At 36.5% G+C, this 24,408-nt stretch overlaps 1 protein-coding gene across 1 annotated transcript in view; it reads left to right on the top strand.

The window, feature by feature from the left end:
* The first annotated feature begins 520 nt into the window (after nucleotides 1–520).
* Nucleotides 521–24,408, top strand: part of UGT8 (UDP glycosyltransferase 8) — a 65,980-nt gene continuing 42,092 nt past the window's right edge. Inside the window, exon 1 of the mRNA XM_012655071.1 lies at nucleotides 521–1,342. Within this exon, the coding sequence (XP_012510525.1) occupies nucleotides 521–1,342 (822 nt within the window). The remainder of the gene's footprint in view (nucleotides 1,343–24,408) is intronic.

The raw sequence follows: 24,408 nt of genomic DNA, 5'->3' as shown, positions 1-24,408 counted from the left end.
AGTCTTTCTTTGGTGTACCTTAGTGTAATAACTGGAAATGTAACTGCTGAAATAAAATGATTTAAATGAGAGACACACATGCTGATACACCTGGAAATCAAAAATCTTGGATCTTCTTCCTAGGATTAACATTGACATTCAATGAGAAGATAACCAGATGTTTCATAGATATTTCGTAGATATTATTCAAAGAAAAGATATTATTTGTAATTCAACCTTATAGCAGTTTTATTTCCAGTTTTTAAAAAAATCTAGTTTACTGATGCAATTATATGCTCTGAAACAGACCCATTTTTAATATATTTCAGTTTATATCAGGTTTACTTCCAATTCTATACTTAAATGACTGCTCTTTCAAAAGTAAAGGGGTAATTACAACAAATATTAGGATAATTTTAAAAGTGATTTTTTAGACAGCGTATTAGGTCATCATCTATTTTTGGAACAAAACCTTTGTGATTATTTTGAATGGTCAGCATTGTATTCTGTTTTAAGTTGTTTTCTGGTTGTCATTGCAGCTATGAAGTCTTACACTTCATATTTCATGCTCCTGTGGAGTGCTGTTGGGATAGCGAAGGCTGCCAAAATCATCATCGTGCCGCCAATTATGTTTGAAAGCCATATATACATTTTCAAGACGCTAGCCTCAGCCTTGCACGAGAGAGGCCACCATACAGTGTTCCTTCTCTCAGAAGGCAGAGACATCGCCCCATCTAATCATTACAGCCTCCAGCGCTACCCAGGGATCTTTAACAGTACCACCTCGGATGCTTTCCTGCAGTCCAAAATGCGGAATATTTTCTCTGGGAGATTGACAGCAGTTGAACTGTTTGACATACTGGATCACTATACTAAGAACTGTGACATGATGGTTGGCAACCGTGCCCTGATCCAGAGCCTGAAGAAAGAAAAGTTTGACCTGCTGCTGGTGGACCCTAATGATATGTGTGGATTTGTGATAGCTCACGTTTTGGGGGTTAAATATGCTGTATTTTCAACTGGCCTTTGGTATCCTGCTGAAGTGGGAGCCCCTGCTCCTTTAGCGTACGTCCCAGAGTTTAACTCACTCCTCACAGACCGCATGACCTTGCTGCAGAGGATGAAAAATACTGGCGTTTACCTCATTTCCAGATTAGGGGTCAGCTTTCTGGTTCTTCCCAAATACGAAAGGATAATGCAGAAGCACAACCTGCTGCCGGAGAAGTCCATGTATGATTTGGTTCACGGGTCCAGCCTGTGGATGCTGTGTACGGACGTGGCACTGGAGTTTCCGAGACCCACTCTGCCTAACGTTGTGTATGTAGGAGGAATCCTAACCAAGCCGGCCAGCCCGCTACCAGAAGTAAGGTTTGCTGAACTCCTTAGTCATTTTTTTTTAAACTATGAAGGTCAATTTCGATTTTTGGAAGAGATAAGATTGGTTATTGTTTGATAACTAATAGTACTCTAAAAAGTAATGAGGACACAGAGCCTACCAAGGACCCTTTATCTGTGGCCTTGTCACTTCCCTGGAACACATTCTTGCTTTGAATGAGCATTTCTGTAATGCCACAAGGCCACTTTCCCATATGGTCTGTAGACTGGGTGGGAAGTAGATTTTTGATTAAGCAATAATAACTGTAGTATGGGAGGAGAATATACTTACATGGCTAGTTTTAATGAGTGTGATTTTGCTTTTCATTAAACAGAGTGCCCTATATTCTATCCCAAATAGCAAAATCACAGGTATCTATGTTTAGGTTAAGTTCAGTGAACTCAAATAACTATAAACCAAGTAAACAGAGGTTCTTCTCTGGGAAGTCATGACTACTAGAAAGTTAATGTCCAACAATGAAAACGAGATAGTAACTTCCATCAGAGTAGGGTGTCAGCTAATTTAGTAACCAATGTAATTTAGTAAGCAAATGCAATTGCTTTAGAGAAAGCGTGTCCTGTTGCAGTTTCATTTCAAAGATGGAATTAATGGCCCTTTAAGAAAATGTCTGTTCTCTAAGTCAAACCTAAATTTTTTTTTGGTGGTTGAGCCATCAGTGAATCCCTTAGTGGTCTGTTCTCTATCCTAGGTTTTTGTTTTTGTTTTTTGAATGAGGTATCTCAAACTAGCAGAAGTCATACACGTTATCTGTTACTGTAGTGGGTTTCCTACCCTAAAGTTAATTTTTGCAGTGTAACCTCAACATCCGATGCCATTTACCAAGAAGCTCAGGGCTCGTTGTAGGATTTTCTCTATTCAAACCGTTTTTGCTGTTACCTCTGAAATTAGCTACTCACAACTACTCTGCTACATTGTTCATTTCTAGCTCTGTCACTACGTACTAAAAATTCTATCAAGGCCTTGATGAAGGGTAAATCCAGATTTTCTCACAAAGGTATCAGTTGAGAACAGTCACGGGGCTGACTTTTCTCATGAGACAGTAGGTGATTGGAAATATACGATCGTATACTTTTCTAATACAGACATTAGATTTATATTTAGGAAATAATACCCTGATGTATATGCCATGTGGCATGGAAACATAGAAATGGCCAGACTGATGGCTGGTACACCTGTAGCATTCAGATAGATGCAGCCACTAGAGGCTGTAAGGGCACAGTTGTTCTGTGACATCAACAGAAACGGACAGGGATTAATCTCAGTTTATGTCAACCATTCATGAATTCATCCAGGCTCATTGTGAGTTTTTAAATATTCTCTTCCAGAGTCACCTTGTAATATATTACTCTCCTTCCTAAAGGTAGTTAAAATCAGATTTTAGAAGCAGCTTCTAAAAGATTTCGTAAGCCAGTCTGTCTTTACCTTACTTGAGTCATTTATAATATTATATAAATCAACGTTGTTCTCTCCAAGGCTTCATCTTTTCCCAACTGTAGCACTGCCCTTCTGCCAGCTTCGCTTATCTCTTCTTCAGTCACCTGACTGAGGCAGGAGTCAATGATGAAAAGGAATCTTCTGGGTGCCTTTTCTTTCCCTCCCATTCCTGTACATTTTTCTTGAGTTACAGCAACTTGAATGACTCAGTCTAAGTATGGAGTAATATTTCATACCTTTTTTTCCTATCCTGCCCCCTTCAATAACATGCATAGCACGTAAGAATTTTTTTTCCTACAATCGAAACTTTCTCCCACGGATCCCTCTGCCCACTGATGTCCTAACTAGTGTCACTATTTTGTTTTACTTTAAAAACATCTTTTTAATGGTTTTTGGAGCTCCACATAAGGTGTTACTCAGAATGTTTAGATTTGCCATAATTTCTCCTTTGACACTGGCTTAACCTGCTTTCTGGGCTTTCCTATTTGTTTTTTCTCCTTGGGCTTTCTGTAGTGGTTATTTTGCAAGTATGCTTTTTATTTGCAACAGTTGCTTTGCGCCGACTGGGTCACACACACATATGGCATGTGCACGTGTTATATATAATATCTGGACATGGGTAAGTATATTATTATCATTGAAAGTCTGTTAAATTATAAGCGTGAAGGCTATTTTCATTTCAGTGTGCCATTTATAGTTCTTGAATAGGGAGTATTTTGAAGAATTATAATGCCTTATTCTTTTGGATATTCCATACTCTGGTGAAGTTTTATATGCATAGGAACACGTGTTCCTATTGAGATTTTACTAGTAGATTTATCTGAGATAATAAACTATACTTTATGGTTCAAAAATTTAATGAGTTTCTCAAATGCCTGTATCATATACAGGGCATGGTTGTGATACTAAAACAAGGAAGCCCAGCGAGTAGCTGCTTAGAATACATGATTCACTAATAACAGCTTAATTGTTAATTGTCTTGGTATCTTACATTAGAATGGATTAAGTTTTCTAGAAGTCTGGAAGTGATTTGAGAGTGGGATTTGAATTTCACCACTTGGGATGAAAGAAATAGAGAAAGACATTTTTTAGAAGCTTTCATAATGTTTGAGTCTACAGAAGCTTTATAGAGAACATCTAGTCCAGCTCAATTCATTTTATTTATTCTCTCCTTTAAAATACATACCATAGACATAGCGAATAGTGCATTCATTTCTCACATGGTAGATACAAAGACCTCATCCAAGGCCACACAGGTAGTGTGTGGCAAAGCCAGATGTAATATAGATTGTTTTGCTATTGATTAGGTATTTTGTCAAGATGCCTTGTATCTCTTGTCACTCATTTTAGTCAATTAGACACCTACAATTGTGCACAAAACCATGCAGACACTAAAAGCTCCAACTTCAGCATTATACATTTTATTTATGTAATAAGAACACTTGTACCCTCCAATATTTTGAAATAAAAATTTTTTTAAAAGAAATAAAATATGTGCAAATAAATCAAAAAGAAAAAAAAACATGCAGAGACAGTGGTCTCTCAATCTTATTTATTTGACATCTCAAAGATTGTGGGGGCTTAATATGAGAGTCACATGAAATCAGATGGACTCTGACTTATTATGCTTTAGAGATTCAGTAAGAGAAATCAACCTAAATTCAAATGCTTTTGATTACAATGTAGAGTGAAGACACAGTGTGTGCCTTGATAATAGAATCATTTTAAGATTCGTGTTGGAAATGTGCCTGGAGGAACCACTCTTCTCATGCTATCTGGCTGCCTATAAAGGCAGGTCTTAAAAGGTGTGATTAAGGGGAAGAGGTCTGAGTTGGATCATATCCATATAGTGGCTTGTCTACTCTGTCATTGCAGGCCCAGAGAGAACATTGATACAAATTTTAAAAAAAATTGTTACTTTGGTCAAAAAGGAGGTCTGTAAACAGGTCCTTATTTGAATAGGTCCTTTAAATATTAAAAGTGAGTGAAATGACATCTAAAAGGAGTGATTGTAGTTTTTAGTAATTTTATTAGATGGTAGTAAAACTAATACCACCACAGACTAGTACATGTTTACTTAGGAAGTTTGTCAGTTATGAAAGTTAAAATGTTTCAGGTGGTAATTTTTAGGTGATTTTCCATTGGCCGAAATGGTCGGCAGTTCATCTCTGACACTTTTCAGCTTCTATAGTCCTAAAATCTGCTAGCACCTAACAGATTGTACCTTAACTATTGTTTTTTTTTACATGGCTCTCTTCCTGACTAGAATGTGGGTGCCATAAAGGGTGGATACCCTACTTATTCATTTTGTACCCTGAGTGTCGGGAAAATGGTTGGCACTAGATAAATGTTTAGTATTAAATGAACTGCATCAAATAGAAATAGTTGTCAAAAAATAGGTGATTCAGCTTTAGTGCAACAATATTGTTAATATTATAACCATTATCTGTTTATTCCAAATGTATGTCTGCATAACATCCCAGACATTAAGCAACCAAAAACCTGAGGCTAAGTTATTTTAATGAATTAAAAGTAGCTACTCTAATGTTGTTGATACTGAGAAATGGAGGTGACCATTGATGACCCCATTGTTGAACCACGCCAGTCTCTACTCTGTTGCAAGTATGCGTATACATGGGGATGGTAGTGAAAGTCAGGCCAGCTTCTGCTGCCTTGAAAGGTGTTTGGAGGTAGTGTGGCACTAATTTGGTGTGCCTCAGGTATGCTTTATTGCCACACTAGGAGTATTAAGAGCATCCTCGTTTCACCAGTTGTAGAGACCTATTTTTAATTTAGGGAAACATAGTCATGGGGAGAGATACAGATAAGAGATAAACAGAGATAAGAAAGAGCATGGGAACAAGGACAAGATCATGAGATAGTTACTGTTTGTCATTTTGTCATTTGCCAGGATTCCCTCACACAGGGAGGTCTTGGCAACAGTGAGAGATTGAGCAACAGATTCATTAGGTTCACCACTTGTTAGCAGGTCAGGTTATGGGGAAAAAAATGAAACAAAGAAACAAAACATTGGCTTTCCATATTCAGTATTCATTGATTCACATAGAAGCCATTACTTATTATTGCATAGGATGATGAAAACTGGTTTCAGCATTGATCAATGAAGTATCTAGGCTGGGATATGGAACCAGCATGCTTGGAGCTAAAAGGCTGGATCCAGTGTTGCAGAAGATATGGAAAATTAAGGCCATTTTAATAATGTGTTACATTTCCAAGTTATGTTATCTCATGAAATTTACAGCTGGAGTTGAGGTTATAACCATATACCATATTGATTAAAATGCCAGTTTTTTTCCATGAAACAGAAGCATCAAGGCCAAAGGTTTTCCTGTCTAAGTTCTATGTTGTTCACGACCCATGAAGTGAAAGGGTGCATGTGGATGTTTCATTATTTTAGAGCACAAATAAACTCATTATATGATGAAAAAATAAAAAAAAAATAAAATGCCAGTTTTTAAATAAGCTTGACTTACTCAAAACACGTATTCTCTATAAGTTGGTTTCTTATTGTGGATACCATCATTCACAAATAGTTTTTATAGAATGTCATCGTCTATATAGTAATACTATGCTATATTGTTAGCTATATGGAGATCAGACAATTGAGAACTCTAATGTTTGGAAGAGGCTAGTAATTTAATTCCAGCTACTAATTCTGAGCTCAGATATTTACCACAACATGACAGTTGGGCAGAAATGATAGATTCTCTGTGGGAACTTGTTTATGTAAAATGTTCTTGCAGAGGTTTTATAGGTTGATCATGATTTCATCTTTATTTTGTAGTGAGAAACCAGATTACCTTGCTAAGTGAATCTATCCAGGAAATAACTCAGGCACTGTAACTCAACCATCAGTAACTTGTTGTTCAGTTCACTGATAACGATAATTTTCTAAGCAGCATTGTTGTTTAAACAGCTTATTTATTAGTAGTTTCTGCATTTCCAAATATGATACGAGACCCAAATATACAAATAGATTCAAACTTGTTTATAATTGACATTGCAGGACCTGACCTGATTTTTTAATCCCCCCCAACCCTCCACACTGTTAAGTCTTTAAAGTATGCCCTAGAGAATTGCTCATTTAGGCATTAATTCAAACACTGGCAGTGTCAAGGGAAATATTCTTAAGTGATAATTTTTACAGATGACAATTTTTCAATTAAATTGCCATTGGCACTAGTTTTCTGGTATGATAGAGTCTTCACAAATACTCTCATTCCAAGCCAAACAGTTCTGTTTTTGAAATGGAAACCTCTACTGCTAATGGCAGATCTCTTCCTGAGTGCAGATCTTAGACGCAACGGAGTGAGCATGAGCTTGCGAGGGATCAGTGGCTCTGAGACAAACTACCCAGTTCCTGGTCTTGTTTAAGGAATAGTTTACACCAACATTCCAGGTATTAGACATTATTGTACAAAGCAGCAAAGTGGAAAAACACGGGCGTTTTTAGCCAGTGGTCCTGGCTTTTAATCTTGGTCTTCACATGACTCTTTGGGATAAATAAATCCTCATTAAAATGAGGACAGCAGTACTCACCCTAGAGAGTTTGGTTTGGGAGAGCCATGGCAATGGCTGGTGGTGATAGTCGTTGCTCTTACTGTTGCTGTAATATTAATAACTCTTGTAACTTATGATGAGCTGGTAATTACTGAATCACTGATAACTTCTTATTTTCCACCTGGCAAATAGAATAATGGTTTCAGAGAGGTGTGGGAGGGATGTGGAGGAAGTATCTGTGGCTTCACCTCTTTATTTCTAGCAGCTGACCATGAGTACTTCTGCTTTCGACTTGGAAACTTTCGTCTGCCTTTCCTGCATCCTTTTTCTCACTGAAGTAGAAGGAAGATGACAATTGAGTGAGATAGGTGGTCCTTAGTGTCTGGAGTGTCTTAAGAAATGCACGGAAACTGACAGATAGATCTCTTCTAGGGTGGAAAGAACTGCAGGAGTAGCGTCACGTGCTGGCTCCACACCTGACCACTCTCCTGGTTCTGTGCTTCTCAGTCCTGAGGGAGGTTAGTGAAACTCCAGGCAAATAGAAGAGTACCTTCTTCCTAGCGGAGATTCTACTCAAGTTCTCCTCCTGAACTAGACTAAACAACCTAGAAATATCAAAAAAAAAAAAGAAAAAGAAAAAAGTCGATATTTTCTTCTAACTCAGCAACCAACCCAATCTTTATCCTGACTTCTTCCTGTGTTTTTGTAATATATTCAGCTATGTCCTTTGTGTTCTCCGTCACTCTCCTCAATATTTTTTAGATCAGAGTCCCGTGATGTTCTTGTTCATACACAATTGTAGGCCACTTAGTAGGTCTAGGATGGGCCCAATGACAAGTTTCACGGTGATGCTGATACTGTTGATCAGAGGACTGTTCACTCTTTGACAACCATTGATTTAAACTCAAACAGTCCATGTGATCCATACATTGTAATTGCATATGTTATATATTTTGTATGAGAAACATTTTTTCTGATAAGTACAGATTTTCTCTATTTTAGAAAATTATTTTCATTGTAAATGTACCAAAATAAATGCGCATGTATCTAGATTTCAAGAACTAGAAAAGCCCTGGCTAGCTCATTACCTTACAGTTCCCTTTTGTGAAATTAAGATGATGCTGGGGAATTATTAACTCTTGCTTTAAAATACAGATCTAAATAGATTGTCCATGTGCGGCCATGTTCATCGTAGGTCAGGACCTTAGAACTAATATCTTTCATCTCTTCCCCGTTTTCATTCACCTTCAACATTTGCCTTTGGCTTTTTGTCAAGGTATGTTTTTTGTAAAGCAGCATTTATTGCTGTTTGTAGGAACCATTTTTAGTGGGATATTTAAGAATTCTGATTCTGTCACTATAAATATAGTCAGTTAATTAGTTCATTAACAGAGCATTCACTCTAGACAGTGTTGTGAGAGATAAAAATGTTATGAGATGTAAGAGAGAAAAAGAGAGAGATGAACAGGCATGTCTTCTTTTTTCCTAAAATGTTTGTCTGCTTCAGAGGAGACTTTCTAATAAAGTGGCCATTTACTTGCAGTGACAGTATTTCATATGGGCAGCGTTTGACAGGGTGGCTTTTCGGTAGAGTTACGGTGCCCAAATGGAAGAGGGAAAAATTAATGCCACGGTGTGCATATTATTTTCCCTTGATTTACTTCTGCTCTTTTTTTCCCCTGTATATATAATATAGTAAAAATAAACTTCATTGACTATAACACCTACTTAATAAACGTCTGTTGAATTAAATTATTTTGTACTGAATTAGATTTAGAGAAAAAGACTTTTTACAGCTGTTGGAAATATTTCATTTGCATAGATATTTGAGAAAAACACTAGGTTCTAAAAAATTTTAAATCTTTCAGAAAGAGAGGAAACAAAACTCTTTGAGAACAGATATCTCAGGTCAGTCAACTTTTATTTCCCGTCGACTTTCATACCTAGTACTGTAGCATTCTGGATACGATGGGTCTTAATATGTATGTTCTGAATTTATTGATTTCGAGTTTAAAAGCTGATGCACTTACCCAGTTTATTTTGCAAAAATACGATAAAGTTGTTGTTACACTATAAATTTCCAGACCTTTAATCAGTGAAAAGCAATTCAAGTGTCTTGATAAATATTATTAAACCCTTGAGGCTAACTAAATCCCCTAACTTTTCAGGCCACGGAGAGGAACAGCTGAACCAGCTTGACATTTTCTTTTTAACTGCAAAGTCCTTTTTAGAACTTTTCCACATGTGACAGTGAGAAGTTTTGCAAAACAGAAGGAGATGGCAACTCATACAGACGCTAGAGAGCCATTTTGTTATATATTTAATGCAGATTTATTGGGTGCCTGATAGGTACCAGGCACTGAGCTAGCAATGTTCAGTGCAAGTCATAGTTTCTTTGTTCAGTGCTGCTTCTAGTCTAATGGGGGAAATATTAAAGATGTAAATAAGTTAATAAGATGCATAATTTCAGTGCTGAAGTGCTGTGGAAAAAAAAAAAAGAAACAAAACACCAGGTTGCAGTGATAGAGAACAAGGAGACTTCTCAGGTGATCAGAGTAGTGCCTCCTGAGAAGGTGGAGCCAGCCAATGGAGGGGGCATTCCACGCAGTAAACACCCATCCTGAAGTGGGAAGGACCTTGCACTTTGAAGACCTGAGGAAGCTCGGTGGGGCTGAAGAGCTGGTGGGACAGGGCCAGTGCAGAGGGGCTCAGGTGAGTCTGGGGGGTTGAGTAGGGATCGTATCGTGCAAGGCCTTGGGCACTGTAAAGGGTTTGGATTTCCTTCTGAGGCTTTAGACGGGCTTTAAACGATTGCATCTGCTTTTGGAAAGGATTGCTGTGGTGGTTTTGTGGAGGAAGCACTGTAAGAGAGAAAGAGAGGAGACGGGATCAGTTGGGTGAATGTTGCAGTAACTCAGAGGTGAGTTGGTGGCTGTGAGATGGTGAGAAGATGATCCCAAGTTTATTTGGGAGATAGAATTGACAGGGGTGGAGTTGAGCCAATTTTCCTGCTTGAGCAACTGGTGGATAGCGTGTCCTTGATGGGAAAGACTGAGGGATGAACAGGTTTTTGAGGGAAGATACATTGTTTTGTTTGGGGCATATTGAATTTGAGAAACCTGTGGATATATGAGTGCAGATGTCAAATTGAGATTTGAATATGTTAGCATGGAATTGATAGGAAAGGTCGAGGCTGGTTATTCAGATATGGGGGTTGTTTTCCAAGAGATCCTATTAAAGCCATGGAAAGAAACAGGTGAAATTAGTTACAGAGAAGTGTAGAGGCCCAGACAAATCCACTGTTTAGAGGCTGGGTAAAGAAAGAATCTCCAAGAATTCTGAGACGTCATGACCTAACAAATAAAGGATAAGTAGAAAAATTGGTGTTTTAGGTCCACCTGGTATCATTGCTGCTGAATCAGATGTTTCCCTGTTTGAGTTGGGTACATATACCCTCGTCATATGTCATTGGAACAATTTTAGTTGTTGCTAAGTAGATAAATAGCAATAAAAGACTAAATTCATATTCTCCTTTAACAATCCACTTACATCTGTTGGCGTCAGACCATTGGCAAAGTTGACAGAGCACTCACTGGGAGCCAGGTGAATACATGGTCCTTGGGAAGATCACTACCTTTATCACACGATTGCGGATAGGTCAGTGGTGGGGCTTGGACTGGCTTTTAAAGTTTCTTCCACTTCAGTGATGGTGTGAAAGAGAACATTTTGAGCAGCGTATGAACATTAAAGTACAGACTCCTCTTAAAACATTCTCATTTCTCAAGCAGTTGTGTTGGCAGAACCAAAGTCAGACCTCTAATAGTTCATAAAGGTGAAGTCTTGCAAAGGATGACAAGGGATAGGCATGGAAAAGGATCAATTTTATAATTTATGTACTAGTGAAGCTTATATTTTCTAGTAAACCACAAGCAATAATTAGAAATAGCATTAAGACAAGTAATACCTGTTTTATAAAGATCTAATTATTAAAAATTCAAGCCATCATTTCATTTTGCACAGTACAGAAAGTGCATTTTTCCCCAGGGAATATACTCAAATTACGATTTTTATTGAAAGATTTTTTTCTTCAGCTGTAATTTTATTAAATAAAAAGAACTTTAAAACACATCAAGGCATATACATAATTTGGTTTCTTTTTTAAAAAAATTATATCTTTCAGCTTTTTGTGATAGAGAACTTGTGAATAAGATTTTGTAAAATGTTTCTCTAAAAGGCAAAAATTGGAATTAATAGGAAAATGCTTCAAGCCTTTGCATATTTTATTTCATTTTGGTAAAGTTCAATTTTTTAAAAAATTATAAAATTTTTAATTTACAGTTATTTCAATTACATTTTAAGTAACTTGCTTTGTGAATAAAATTTCAATGAGGCTTGTTTATTAGATCTTTACAGATTTAAAGAGTAGAAATTTATGCCGATATGTAATTTGGGTCATTTTCTGTTATGAAGATAGAAAAGTCTCCATTATTTTCCGCTGTTTAGAAGTGTTAGATGTTATGAAGAAGAATGTTAGGTAAAGATAAAAAGATATGTTATGTACTAGATTACATATAACTTATTTCCAATTGAATGCAAAAAGTTCATTTTTCAAAACATGGGCTTCTGATAATATTTTAAGATAAATGGTATAATTTATCCCTTTAGACTTGCTTAGTAATAAATTTTAAGTCTTTTTAAATTACAGTTTAATGGAAATCACATGTAATATATTCTATGTGTGATTTCAACTGAATAAGCTACTTAGGCTAGGCTTATTTTCTATCTAGACCACAAAGCTTTTCAACAGAGATGACAGACACTACATAGCTATTAGCTTTGTTCACATGTCGTATATAATCAGTGTTTATATTGATAACCTTACTTCTTTCAGCTGAATAGGGCCTCCAGAGTTTTATATCCAGTATTTGAGTACTTCTGTTATTCTCTTTTAAAAGTCAGTATTAGGCACTACTGGTTCCTACCAGCTGAAGCCTTACACAGCTGTGTATTTAGCATTTAATCATGCTAAGAATTGCTAATTAGAAAATCAGACAGGACAAAGCGTACCCAGTGGAGTTGATACAATACCATTTTTGTTTGAGAAACATAAATAAATAATCTTTACGCATTAGTGGTTTCATTAATAAGCATTTGTAATGAGTATGTAGAGCAGGCAATCTTTAAAAAATGGTTTACTCTGCTAGGAATAATATGTATCAATATCATCTTTTCACAGGACTCCATAATCTCTTTAAAATATAGCTAGCCTTGGTTAAGATTATTAAGTCTCTATTTGGCCCTTCAAATTCTGTTTTTCACTTCTCTATTCTGCTCTGTTTCGGCAGACGGCCCCCTCCCCCCACCCAGCATCCCCTGCTCCCCTCTCTGCTTCCTTTCACAGCTCATTGGAACCCTGTGGCCAGGAACTACCCTCCTCAGTTAACCTTACTGGGGCTTGGGCTGCCTAATGCTCCCAAATCCCCTTCTTTTTTTAAATTAAAACCACCTTGTTTCTAAACCTCTGATGCAGTTAGCTGTAGTGAAGAATAAGGACAAAGAAATTCATTCACTGCTGTGTGTTAATGGCTGACAGCAATTTAACATATTACCTTTCCAGGTGTAGTGAATATTTTATGCTGAAATCGGAGGTCTAGTGACGGTATGGCACAAGTCAGAAGAATCAATAGCAGCGTTAATTAGTCTGGTTAATAAAAGGCAGAGAGGGGATGGTTCCAGAAGAGTGAGAGGCACACTCTGGGCGTCTCTGATACCAGTTTTTATTGCCCACTCCTGTGGGGGATTATACTCTCAAAGCCTCAAACTTTTTCCAAGGAAGGTGGTAAGGCAGCATTTTCAGCTTTTTGTGGCCCCAGATCTCACAGTTAACTGTGATTTTAGAGGTAATAGCAAATGTTACTGTGCCTGATACGGTGCTTAACATTCTGTTGTAAATTTGACTTTCCCTTTTCTAGTTGGAGACTAAAATTGGCCAGACACATGGCATATTGAGGAGTTAAGGTGTGCAGAAAATACTTAAATGCATTTAAAATGTTTAAACTGTATAGATTTTGTTGAAAATATGTCCTTGTTTAGAAATGCACATTTTGAAAAGTAATGAAGTTGTGATTGTCTTACATTGAGTAAGTACAAACTTTGTTTTTAGCCTTTGTAGACTACTCTGCTTCATTAATTCATGCCATCAGCTTGAATGAGCAGGTAGGTGTCAGAAGAGTCCTGGGCATCAAGAGATTAGAGTTTGAGTCTCCTGTCTGCTGCTCACTGGCTTTGCCATCATGGGATTTGTCATATGAACTTTCCAGATGCAACTTTCTTATTTGTAAAAGGAGAGAAATGTTAGTATTTTTGTCCATATCAAGAACATTTATTGAAGATCAGTCGATTATTAATATTTATAAGTATCTATAAATTACAGAGCATTATTTTAAAAGTGATGGATTTATTGCAGAATTTGTAGGAACTATATGTTATTAACTAAAATATAGCACATTTACTAAGATGAGCTGTGTTTCTAAGAGAACATTTAGTGGAAAACCAAAGATCTGGAGTTATGGTCCCATTTCTCCTGCTAATTCCAATAACAAACAGGATTTTTCTGAAAGTTGCATTTATCTAGATGTTACTCAAGAGCTAGTAAGTAAGTAGTCAAAAAGACATTTGCGAGGCCAAAATAAATGCCAAGTTGTCCAGGAACTAACCTTCGTATACTTGACTCACAGTAGCTAACCTTAACTTGTCTTTACTCGGAGTTAATTTACTCCAATTATAAGGCTTCTAAACAGCTTATTTTATTTCAAAGCCCATGGAGATTAAAATAGCAAATAAATTTTTGAGGCAGACATGCTGAAAGCAGTGAAAACTCACAATTTAATAACCTGACAGAAAAGGGAGGAGACCCTTCTAGAATAACTATTACCAGAATGTAAATAATTCAAAAGGGATAGCCCTCTTGGGCCATTGAGTGTCATAGATTTTGAAGGCACGACTCTACCAGAATGCCACAAAACCCGATTAAGTTCCTATGTTATACATGCTCTGTGTAATCAAGGAACAGAACACCTTTTATAGGGACTTCAGCCAACAGTAGACCTTAACTATCATGCAAACTGATAGTCCCACAATGATGCAGTTCATAACCGGCTTCAGATAAATGTATTTGTACTTAGGTTAAGAGATCCCAAACTACTTCATTAGGATAGGGCTAGTTTATTCATTCGCAAAATGAAGAGTGGGCTAAAGTAAACTTCAGAATATAGACTAACATATATAAACTCGTATTTTCCTGCTAGATTAATATATTTTAAACCTCTGGCAGATTTCTTAAAATCAATTTTATCATAGAATATATATATGTATAGAATGTGCTTTCTTAAAAACAGCAAAAAGAAAAATGCCCTTTTATCATTATGATCAGATCAGAAAATAACACTTGGAAAATTTTAAATCATTTATTCATTTAAATACAATGACTGTGTTAGCTCCTGAGAACACAGGATTTAGCATAACAGACTTGATTTTTTTTCTCTCAAGAAGCTTAAGTCTGATGAGAGAGATAGACATTAAACTACTAATCATATTATTAATAGTTGACATTTAGAAGGGCTATGAAGGAGAACATGGTGTGCTAAAAAGTATGGCAGTTAAAGCCTGGGAGCAAGGAATAGGGTCCTTTGCAGGCTCTTTACATCAGGGTCCTAAGGATGGTTCCACTGTAATTTTTCTATCCCTGACTTCTGGATCGGAGCTAAGGACATTCGCACTAGGTAAGACCACCACCTCATAATAAGATCCTCTGGGGAACCCCGTAACTGAAGCTCTTTGAAAGGAATAGTAAGGAAAACTCCAGGCCAGGTGAATTTTAGGGACGTTCTTCTGTCTCCCTCACTGTCTCTATTCCTTGCTTTCTCCATTCTTTTTTTTTTTTTTTTTTTGAGACAGAGTCTCACTGCGTTGCCCGGGCTAGAGTGCCATGGCGTCAGCCTAGCTCACAGCAACCTCAAACTCCTGGGCTCAAGCAATCCTTGTGCCTCAGCCTCCCGAGTAGCTGGGACGACAGGCATGTGCCACTATGCCCGGCTAATTTTTTTTCTATATATTTTTAGTTGTCCAATTAATTTCTTTCTAATTTTAGTAGAGACGGGGTCTCGCTCTTGCTCAGGCTGGTTTCGAACTCCTGAGCTCAAACAATCCGCCCGCTTCGGCCTCCCAGAGAGCTAGGATTACAGGCGTGAGCCACCTTGCCCGGCCTGCTTTCTCCATTCTTTCCGTACTAATTTCTTGAAGGCCACCATGTGTGAGACACTGTACACTGTCTCACTTTTAAACTTCTCTCTTGTGACGGGGAGCAAGGACCTCCTCCTCCTGTTGGTATGGCCGACATTTAGGTCATTCTGATCTTTGGTCTTGCTGAATGTTCTCTAGAAAATTAATCCTTGACACTAGCTGCTTCTTTGGGTGATGAATTCTCTGTCATTGTGATGACACTAAGCTTATATGTTTGCTGTGGCCCATCCACACTCAGGTCTGTCGTTGTTGCATATGTCTTACAGTAGAAGATTTTCCAGCTTCCATCCCAAGCTCACCGAGGATTTCTAGGTCTCACAGACTTTCCTGATCTGATGGGGATCTTGGCTGAGATTATTGCTTCATCCTTATTAAAGAAAATGCCCAGTCCCTCATACTTACATCCTGAGCTTATTCATTCCCTTATTGAGGAATATTTGTTGAGTGCCCATCATGGGAAAGGGAGTCCATTAGATGCCGAGGCCATAGAATAAAATGCCTCAGTCCTTACAGCTCTCAAGGATGTTACCTGCAATCTCTAAATTTTCCAGCTCATTGGGATCCCAGTGCCGTTTCCACTTGTGAAAGAAAACTCCAAGTGGAAATAAAGGACAGCAATGTCTGGCTGTCTTAGACCCCCTTTATTAGATTCCATTTACTCATTTCATTCATTCATCAATTGTTAGAAAATATGTATTCACTGTCAGGCGTTATTCTAGATACCATGCCAAGTGGTATGCTAACTATGCCCTCCTTTCATGGTACTAATAGAACCTGCCATCTCCATGTCGGACATTGTGGGCATTCTGATGTCCCTGGCTCTCTTGTTTAACATAAGGGCATTCACATTCCCATTAAGCTTAGGCACAATTGAGGCAAAGAGTGGGAATGGGATTATATGTCCAGAAAGTGGTGCCTGGAAAGGAGTCCTCGCTGGGCTTTAATTAATTTGGAATGAAGAATCTATGTCCTGAAATCTTTCCCATTTCTTTGCTTTGCTTTTTTTTTTTTCTTTTGTTGTCCTTTGACTTTTCCCATAACGACTGAGTATAGCTCCTTTTGGAAACCATTTTTGTCTGAACTGACCTAAGGAGGCCACTTGGAACTGGAATGAACATAGGTTGTCACACAAAGCAGACTTGTTGTTTTAATCATGCTTTCACTATTACTAGTCGTAGGTCCTTGGGCAAGTTACTGATATTTCTCTGAACCTCAACTCCTTTATCCATAAAATGAGAAAAATAATTCTGTTGTAAAAATTAATAGGGTAAATTGTGTCACGTCCCTGGCACACAGTAGACTGACTTTCGCTTGGTTGCCTGGCATTGTCTTCCTGACGCAGCTTGCTGGGAGGAGAAGGGCATCGTGCAGAAGCAAGAGCTGGGATCAGGATGATGGATGCTTTATTGGGTGCATGCAACACCAATCGTTGACTTCAGTTTAGTGTCATATTTAGTGCATTTTTCATTTTCACTGTTAAGATCGATAGTCTTTATGTAAAGAGATTTCTTGAGAAAAATTTCTGAGGTTTCTACTTCTATAATATTTTTCAGGAGGAATAAATGTGTAACTGTGGCCTCAAGTTGACCCTAGCTGCCATCCAAAATCAGTAAATAAGAGATTTTGTGTGTATGTGTGTAGTAAAGTTAAAAAATATATATGATGACCTAGGGTCATATATTGCTGGATTTTATTTAATTCAAAGATCTGCTCTAGGAAATATCACCAAAAGGACAGAATAGTCTCACCTTAAAAGTTAAGCCTTGATTTTTGATGGCATTTTAGTTATTGTTTTCAGTTTTGGAGTAATTTCTGTAGAGAAGTTCTGCTGAACTTTTGAATGTTGCTATGTTCAAAAAGACCTGACAGGCAAAATCTAAATTTAATACCTAACATTAATAGCCTTTAGAAAGGTTAAAATTTAATAATTTGTAATGAATCTTTGTCAATTGACAATCAATTGCTGCAGAAAGAGCTACAAAAGCCCTGCTGTTGGTGGCATTGCTATCTTCATAGATAATATTACCTTAAAACATAGCATCGTTATTATTAATAGTTTATTCCTTCCCTTCCTCCAACCATGTGAAAGAGCTTTCTTTTTGCTCAATCTCACTTTTTCTATTCCTATAATCAAAGCAATAATTGGAATTTTGATTACATTAAGTTTCAGTCTGGCCATTTTCCTGAATGACCTATTCATAGATTCTAGTTCACAGAAGTAATGAGAAAGTTATTTCATAATTAAAAATGCTAGAATTACAAAATTTTCATAATATGTTAAAAAAAGTAGCGTTTGGTGTCTACAAACTCCAATGAATGTTAGACATAGGTTTATTCAAATATATTTATCTGACCAGGGTTACGGTGATATTAGTAGACCCCTACCTAGTCTATTTGATATTTATTGAGTCATAAAATGAGAGATTAACCATTGTCGTAAAGTGACTGTAGTAGCCAACATGGTAAACACTATGAAAGAGGAGGATGGAGAAGAAAATTCTTTATTAAAATTTTTAGAACCTGAAACAGACACAATTAAACTTGAAGGAATTATAAAGTCTAAATTTTTCCATTGCCTGAATTAGTCTTCTCATCATTTTTTGCATTTTGATAGAAAAAGGAAAAATTTGTAGACATTGTATTTTTCCATCTACTTGTGCACTGAAAATAAAACTAACATAACTTAATAGTTTTAAAAGTGAATTTGAAATGTTACAAGATGAAACTTAATAGTTTAAGTGCTTGGAAATTCATATCAAAGGGAAAGAAAGAAACATCAACAAAAAGAGAAAAGGGGGCTTATTATCCTTGTTAGATAGTAGAAGTAGGAGTTAACACTATCTACATGCTGAGCAAGTCTCCTCTTGTTAAAACTGTTAACAGGACCCTCATGTTAATAGTAAAGTCAGATGTGGTGATGTCTGGCTGAAAGATCATGAGCTTTTTCAACCTACCTTAACGTTGGTTGGATTTTTTTTTTTTTTAACCACTTATATCTTTGAGATATTGAGACTTCTGAGCTTATAGTGTTCTCATTTTTTAAGAGAAACTGCCTATCTCACGGTGATGTTTTGCAGTTTAAATGGGATAATAGAGTGAGTACAGCACCTTATCTAATACCATGGCCAGCACATACCAGGCACTCAAAGATCAGCAGCTGTTTCTTAGCTTGTAGCAAGATGAACATATAATTTTTTGATTAGAATTTTATTGATGTATTCTTTCCAATATAAGACTGTTCAGATAAACCTATTCTTTTAACTACCTTTTTGAGCTGTGAATATTTTGCTTCCTGAATCCTACTCTTGTGTTTTCACTTGAGTGAGCAGCTATACATGGAATCGCCCAGCAGACAGCTGAATAAACTAGCACTCAGCACTTTAGTAAATAAAATTTTATTTATTTCACCTTTTTCTCTCACAACCATTTTAGATTGTAAGCAACAGGATTTAATTTTGCCAATTGACTTTCTGTTGATGATGAGAAAAATGTTATTTGTTTCAAATAACTTGTTGTTTTAGAGCCCTTCAAAAGGATAAGTCATAGAAAAATAAATAGGGTGGAATTAATCGTTCAATGACACCATTTACTCTTGCATTTAGAAAAATACTTTTTAAATGCAAAATATGGTGCTTTTATTTTGTGACTTATTATCTGCGGGCCTCTGAGATAAGCTGTGTGATCTCTGATCAGTATCATGCCTCAATCAGAACAAAAATTGAAACAGCTACATCTTTAAAGGATTCTTTTCTTTTTCCAAAATGGGAAATCACTTTTGGAGCTTTGAAAGAACATAAAGTCTTTTGGGTGCTTGTTATTTTAATGGTGTTTTAGTTTGTATAATTTTGGGTTAAGGTCAAAGGTAAAAACTACGAAAGAGCAGGGCCCAGGACTTATGAGACACAGCCACATTCTCTCAGACTTTTTTGTTTATATAATATTAAGTTATAAAAACAATGTTTGTATGTAAGACGATGGCTGCTTCTAGGTAATTAGACACTTGTGTTCAGGAGGACAGAAAGAAATGCTGTAAATGTAAGTTTAAATTGTAATAGTTAACACAGGTTTGGGGAATGATAAAGTAACTAAATAAACTACTTGAATGATAGTTGGGAAAATTTGGCAGGAATATCCTTGGGGAGGGAGGGAAAGCACTGAGCCACATAGTACCAAGGAGAAGTTGTTCGTGTGTCTTGTGGTTTTTCCTTTTGGTACTGATAAAGAGGAGCTTGTGGGGATTAGAACAAATGTTATATTGTCACATCTTCCTGAGTCAGGTTAATAATACCTAGCCATTAAATAGCTTCAGGGCATTGTTTTAGAGTAAGGTCTTATTTCACAAACAAAAGATAAATCACTCAAACTGTATTCTTTCTGATAGTGCTGAGCTCAGTACATATTTGGCATTATACACAGTAGGTACTCAGTGAATGTATGTTGGACGAATAAATGCATTTGCATTTTTATATCAGTTTCTTAGGTGGTCAGGAAACTAAGATTTTAAGCATATCTGATGATTAGTGACATTGAAATTTTTTTCGTGTTTATTGGCCATTAGTCTATCTTCTTTTTTAAAGCTTCTGTTTATGTCTGTAGTCCTGCTTTTAATGGGGTTGTTTGATTATTTTCCTTGCTGATCTGCTTGAGTTCTTTGTAGATTCTGGTTATTAGCCCTCTAACGGGATGTATAGCATGCAAAATTTTCTCTCATTCTGTGGGTTGTCTATTTGCTATGTTGAGTGTTTCCTCGGCTGTGTAGAAGCTTTTTAATTTATTCACATCCCATCTATTTATTTTTTGTTATTGCTGCAATTGCCCTTGGGGGTCTTCTTCATAAATTCTTTGCCTAGGCTGATATCTAGAAGAGTTTTTCTAACGTTTTCTTCTAGAATTCTTATGGTTTCATGTCTTACATTTAAGTCTGTTATCCATCTTGAATTAATTTTTGTTAGTGGTGAGCAAAATGGATCCTGTTTCAGTCTTCTACATGTGGCTATCTAATTTTCTCAGCACCATTTATTGAATGGGGATTCCTTTCCCCAGTGTATATTGCTGTCTGCTTTGTTAAAGATCAGATGGCAATATGTGGATGGTTTTATATCTGGGTTCTCTGTTCTGTTCCATTGGTTTATGTCTCTATTTTTGTGCCAATACCATGCTGTTTTGGTTATTATACCCTTGTAGTATAGCTCAAAGTCTGGTAAAGTGATGCCTCCAGATTTTTTCCTTTTGCTTAAGATTGCTTTGGCTATCTGGGCTCTTTTTTGTTTCCATATGAAGTGTAAAATTATTTTTTCTAGATCTACAAAAACTGACATTGTTATTTTGATGGGGATTGCACTGAATCTGTAAATTACTTTGGGTAGTATGGATATTTTAGCAATGTTGATTCTGCCAATCCATGAGCATGATATGTTTTTCCATTTGTTTACATCATCTACAATTTTCTTCCTCAGTGATTCATAGTTCTCTTTGTAGAGATCTTTCACCTCCTTGGCCAAATATATTCCTAGGTATTTTATTTTCTTTGTTACTATTATAAACGATACTGAGTTTTTGATTTGATTCTCAGCTTGTCTGTTGTTGGTATATAGGAATGCTATTGAAATGTGTACACTGATTTTATAGCCTGAGACTTCCCTGAATTTTTTTTTTAATCAATTCCAGGGGTCTCTTGGAGGAATCTTTGGGGTTTTCTAGATATAAGATCAGATCGTCAGCAAAGAGCAATAGTTTGATGTGACCTCCTCTCTCCCTATTTGGATACCCTCAATTTCTTTCTCTTGCCTGATTGCTGTGGCTAAGACTTCCAGCACTATGTTAAATAGAAACGGTGATAGGGGGCATCCTTGTCTTGTTGCAGTTCTGAGTGGAATTGCTTTCAACTTTTCCCTATTCAGTATGATGTTGGCTGTGGGTTCATCATATATGGCTTTTGTAATCTTGAGGTATGTTCCATCTATGCACATTTTAAGAGTTTTTATCATAAAATGGTGCTGAATGTCATAGAATGCTTTTTCTGCATATATTGAGATGATCATATGATTTTTGTTTTTGCTTCTTTTTATGTGGTGAATCACATTTATGAATTGATGTATGTTGAGCCATCCTTGCATCCCTGGGATGAAGCCCAGTTGGTCATGGTGGATTATTTTTTTGATGTGCTGCTGAATTCGGTTTGCTAGAATTTTATTGAGGATTTTTGCTTCTATATTCATAAGGGATATAGGTCTATAGTTTTCTTTTTTTGTTGTGTCCTTTCCTGGCTGTGGCATCAAGGTGATACTGGCTTCATAGAATTAGCTGGGGAAGATTCCTTCCTTCTTGATGTTATGAAATAATTTCTCCAATGTGTGTACCAATTCTTTGTAGGTCTGTTAAAATTTGGCTGTGAAACCATCTGGTCCGTGATTCTGTTTAGATCTGTTGAAAGCCATGGCACATCAAACATGAAATGCTAATTTCTTAAATTCTTTCAATGCTGCTTTCTTTCTGTAGTTTCAACAATCACTGGTTGTTCCTCCTTGGAAACGTCATCCATATTTTTCTGCTCCGTTTTATTTCTGCTTTTATTTTCTGCAAACTACTGTGACTTCATGTGTAAACAATTACAGAGCCTGCTAACCTGTTACCCAAGCCTCACCCTTCAGGTGCAGTGCCCTTCTTCCTTGAATCTACTCTACACTGAAAACAATGAATGATTAATCGTCAAGTAACACAGCACTCATTTTTGTATACCTGGTGTTGGAATATTATAGGCCTTCCATAAACATGTACTGAATGGATGAATAAATACAATTTATAATTTGTGATCTATGCATTTTCAATCCTTTTCCTACCTAAAATGTCCTATTCCTTCCTTTATGCCTGTTAAAGAATCCCGTATGTCCTTTCATTCAGTGCTAATTGAGTGTCTCATATCTGCAAGGCTTGTATTGCATGGGGTGGTGAGCATGTCTCTGCGTGGTCCCTCTGCAGCTGAAAGTGGTCCACTTGCCTCTTGGGTTATCATTCTTTGCTGGAACGCGTAACATTGCTAGTTACTCATTTGTCTTTTTGTCTTAATATTCCTAATCTGGTTAATAGCCCCTTATAGCCACTTTTTAGCTTCTTCTGCTATAATTAAATAATTATAACATCCACTACATGCAAGGCACAGAGTTGTAGACTTCTTAACCATCTTTAAGGATTGAAAAAAATAAGGAAACTTAGGGGCAGGGGGATTCAGACTGTTTATTGTAGAGAAAATTCAATGAGCAAATAAATTAACAATATTGGTGTTATTTTAGTAAATTTCATTGAGTATCAGTGAAAAATGATTACCAAGCTATGGTAAAATTTCTTGAATGGGGATAAATATCAAGTTTCACTACCAAGGACGCTTTAAAACAATATCAGTGGTTATGATTTGGTGAATGCTTACCAGGAGGAGGCGTAGTGTTACGTGCTTTATGTGCACCATTCCATTTTATCCTCATGACGATCCTAAGAGGTATAAGAACTATTGACATCCTCATGTTTCTTACCAGGGAAGAAATGATGAGTAACTTCATCCAAGTCATGTAGTGAGGGATCCAGCCCAGGTGTTTTGAAAGCCTGTGCTCCTAACCACTATTTCTGGACACTGGTAGGGTTCATTCAGAATCAAAATAGGCTAAACCGTTAAAACTAGTGAAAAATGAGTAGTAGTATTTTTTGGGAGTTTTCTGAATCCTTCAAAAACAGCATGATTAAATTAGGTTGGTCATGCCCTATTACATGCACAAATAATAGTAGGCGTGCTTATGTATCACATTGTTAGAAATAGGAAAAGGCCCGCAAATGGTGACTCTGAACTAAAATGAAAGTCCTTCTGTTTTATATAGGATGAAAAAAATAGAGCTAAGAAGAAAAGTTCTCCTATGATCATTGCAGGAAAACCTGCTTACACAAAAGTAGTAGATATCTGATATATACCAATGACCTCAAGTTAAAGTGTCATCTGTGGGGGGGAAAAAAAAAACAATACACAGGCTAGATTTGTTAGAATTGTGCCTTAATATGACTCACGTATATGTTTTCTGAGTTTTACAGAGATACGCAAGTGAAATAGGTAGAATTTACATCTTTCAGGACACCATTAATTTATAAATATTTATTGAGTGCTTGCTTTTTATGAGCTAAGTCTTCTCCAGGTTTGGGAGAAAAAGAGAATGAAACAAGATTCCTCTAAGAATGTACATTCTTGAGCAGGGTGTCAGATGTAAACAATTAAACAGATATATGCACAGAGACGCAATATCTTTTTGTCACCTTATTTGGTATATATAAGAGATATTGCAGAATATCTATTCACCTTTGATTTTTCAAAGTGAATTCACTCAGGAGTGCTTCTGGCACATATGCTTAGATATACTGTTTGGCAGAATTTATGTGTGATGATTTTTAAAGAAAGATTCCTATAGTATTGATTAATGACAAAACAAAAGTGTCTTTCAGGGGAAAAAAATCTGCATTTATTTTTATTGCTAATTAAAAGAGACCCTGCATGCAATCAGATATCTTTTGCTGGAAAAAAGGAAAACATAAACTATTTATCTGTTTAAAATTCACTGTGAAAAAAAGTAACTACTAATTTAAGCTACATTAGATGAACATATATATGTGTATATTCATAATAAAACACTTCAACGCAATCAGTGTGATAGAAATAATTTGGTAAACAGTGAACTTACCATCATCATCATTATCATCAAAAGTACCATGTGACACAATTTCTATCTTCTTTTTTTTTTTTT

This window comes from Propithecus coquereli, unplaced genomic scaffold, assembly GCF_000956105.1.
Source record: "Propithecus coquereli isolate 6110/MARCELLA unplaced genomic scaffold, Pcoq_1.0 Scaffold46, whole genome shotgun sequence".
Classification (NCBI taxonomy): Eukaryota; Metazoa; Chordata; class Mammalia; order Primates; family Indriidae; genus Propithecus; species Propithecus coquereli.
This window is presented reverse-complemented; position numbering and strand designations above follow the sequence as displayed.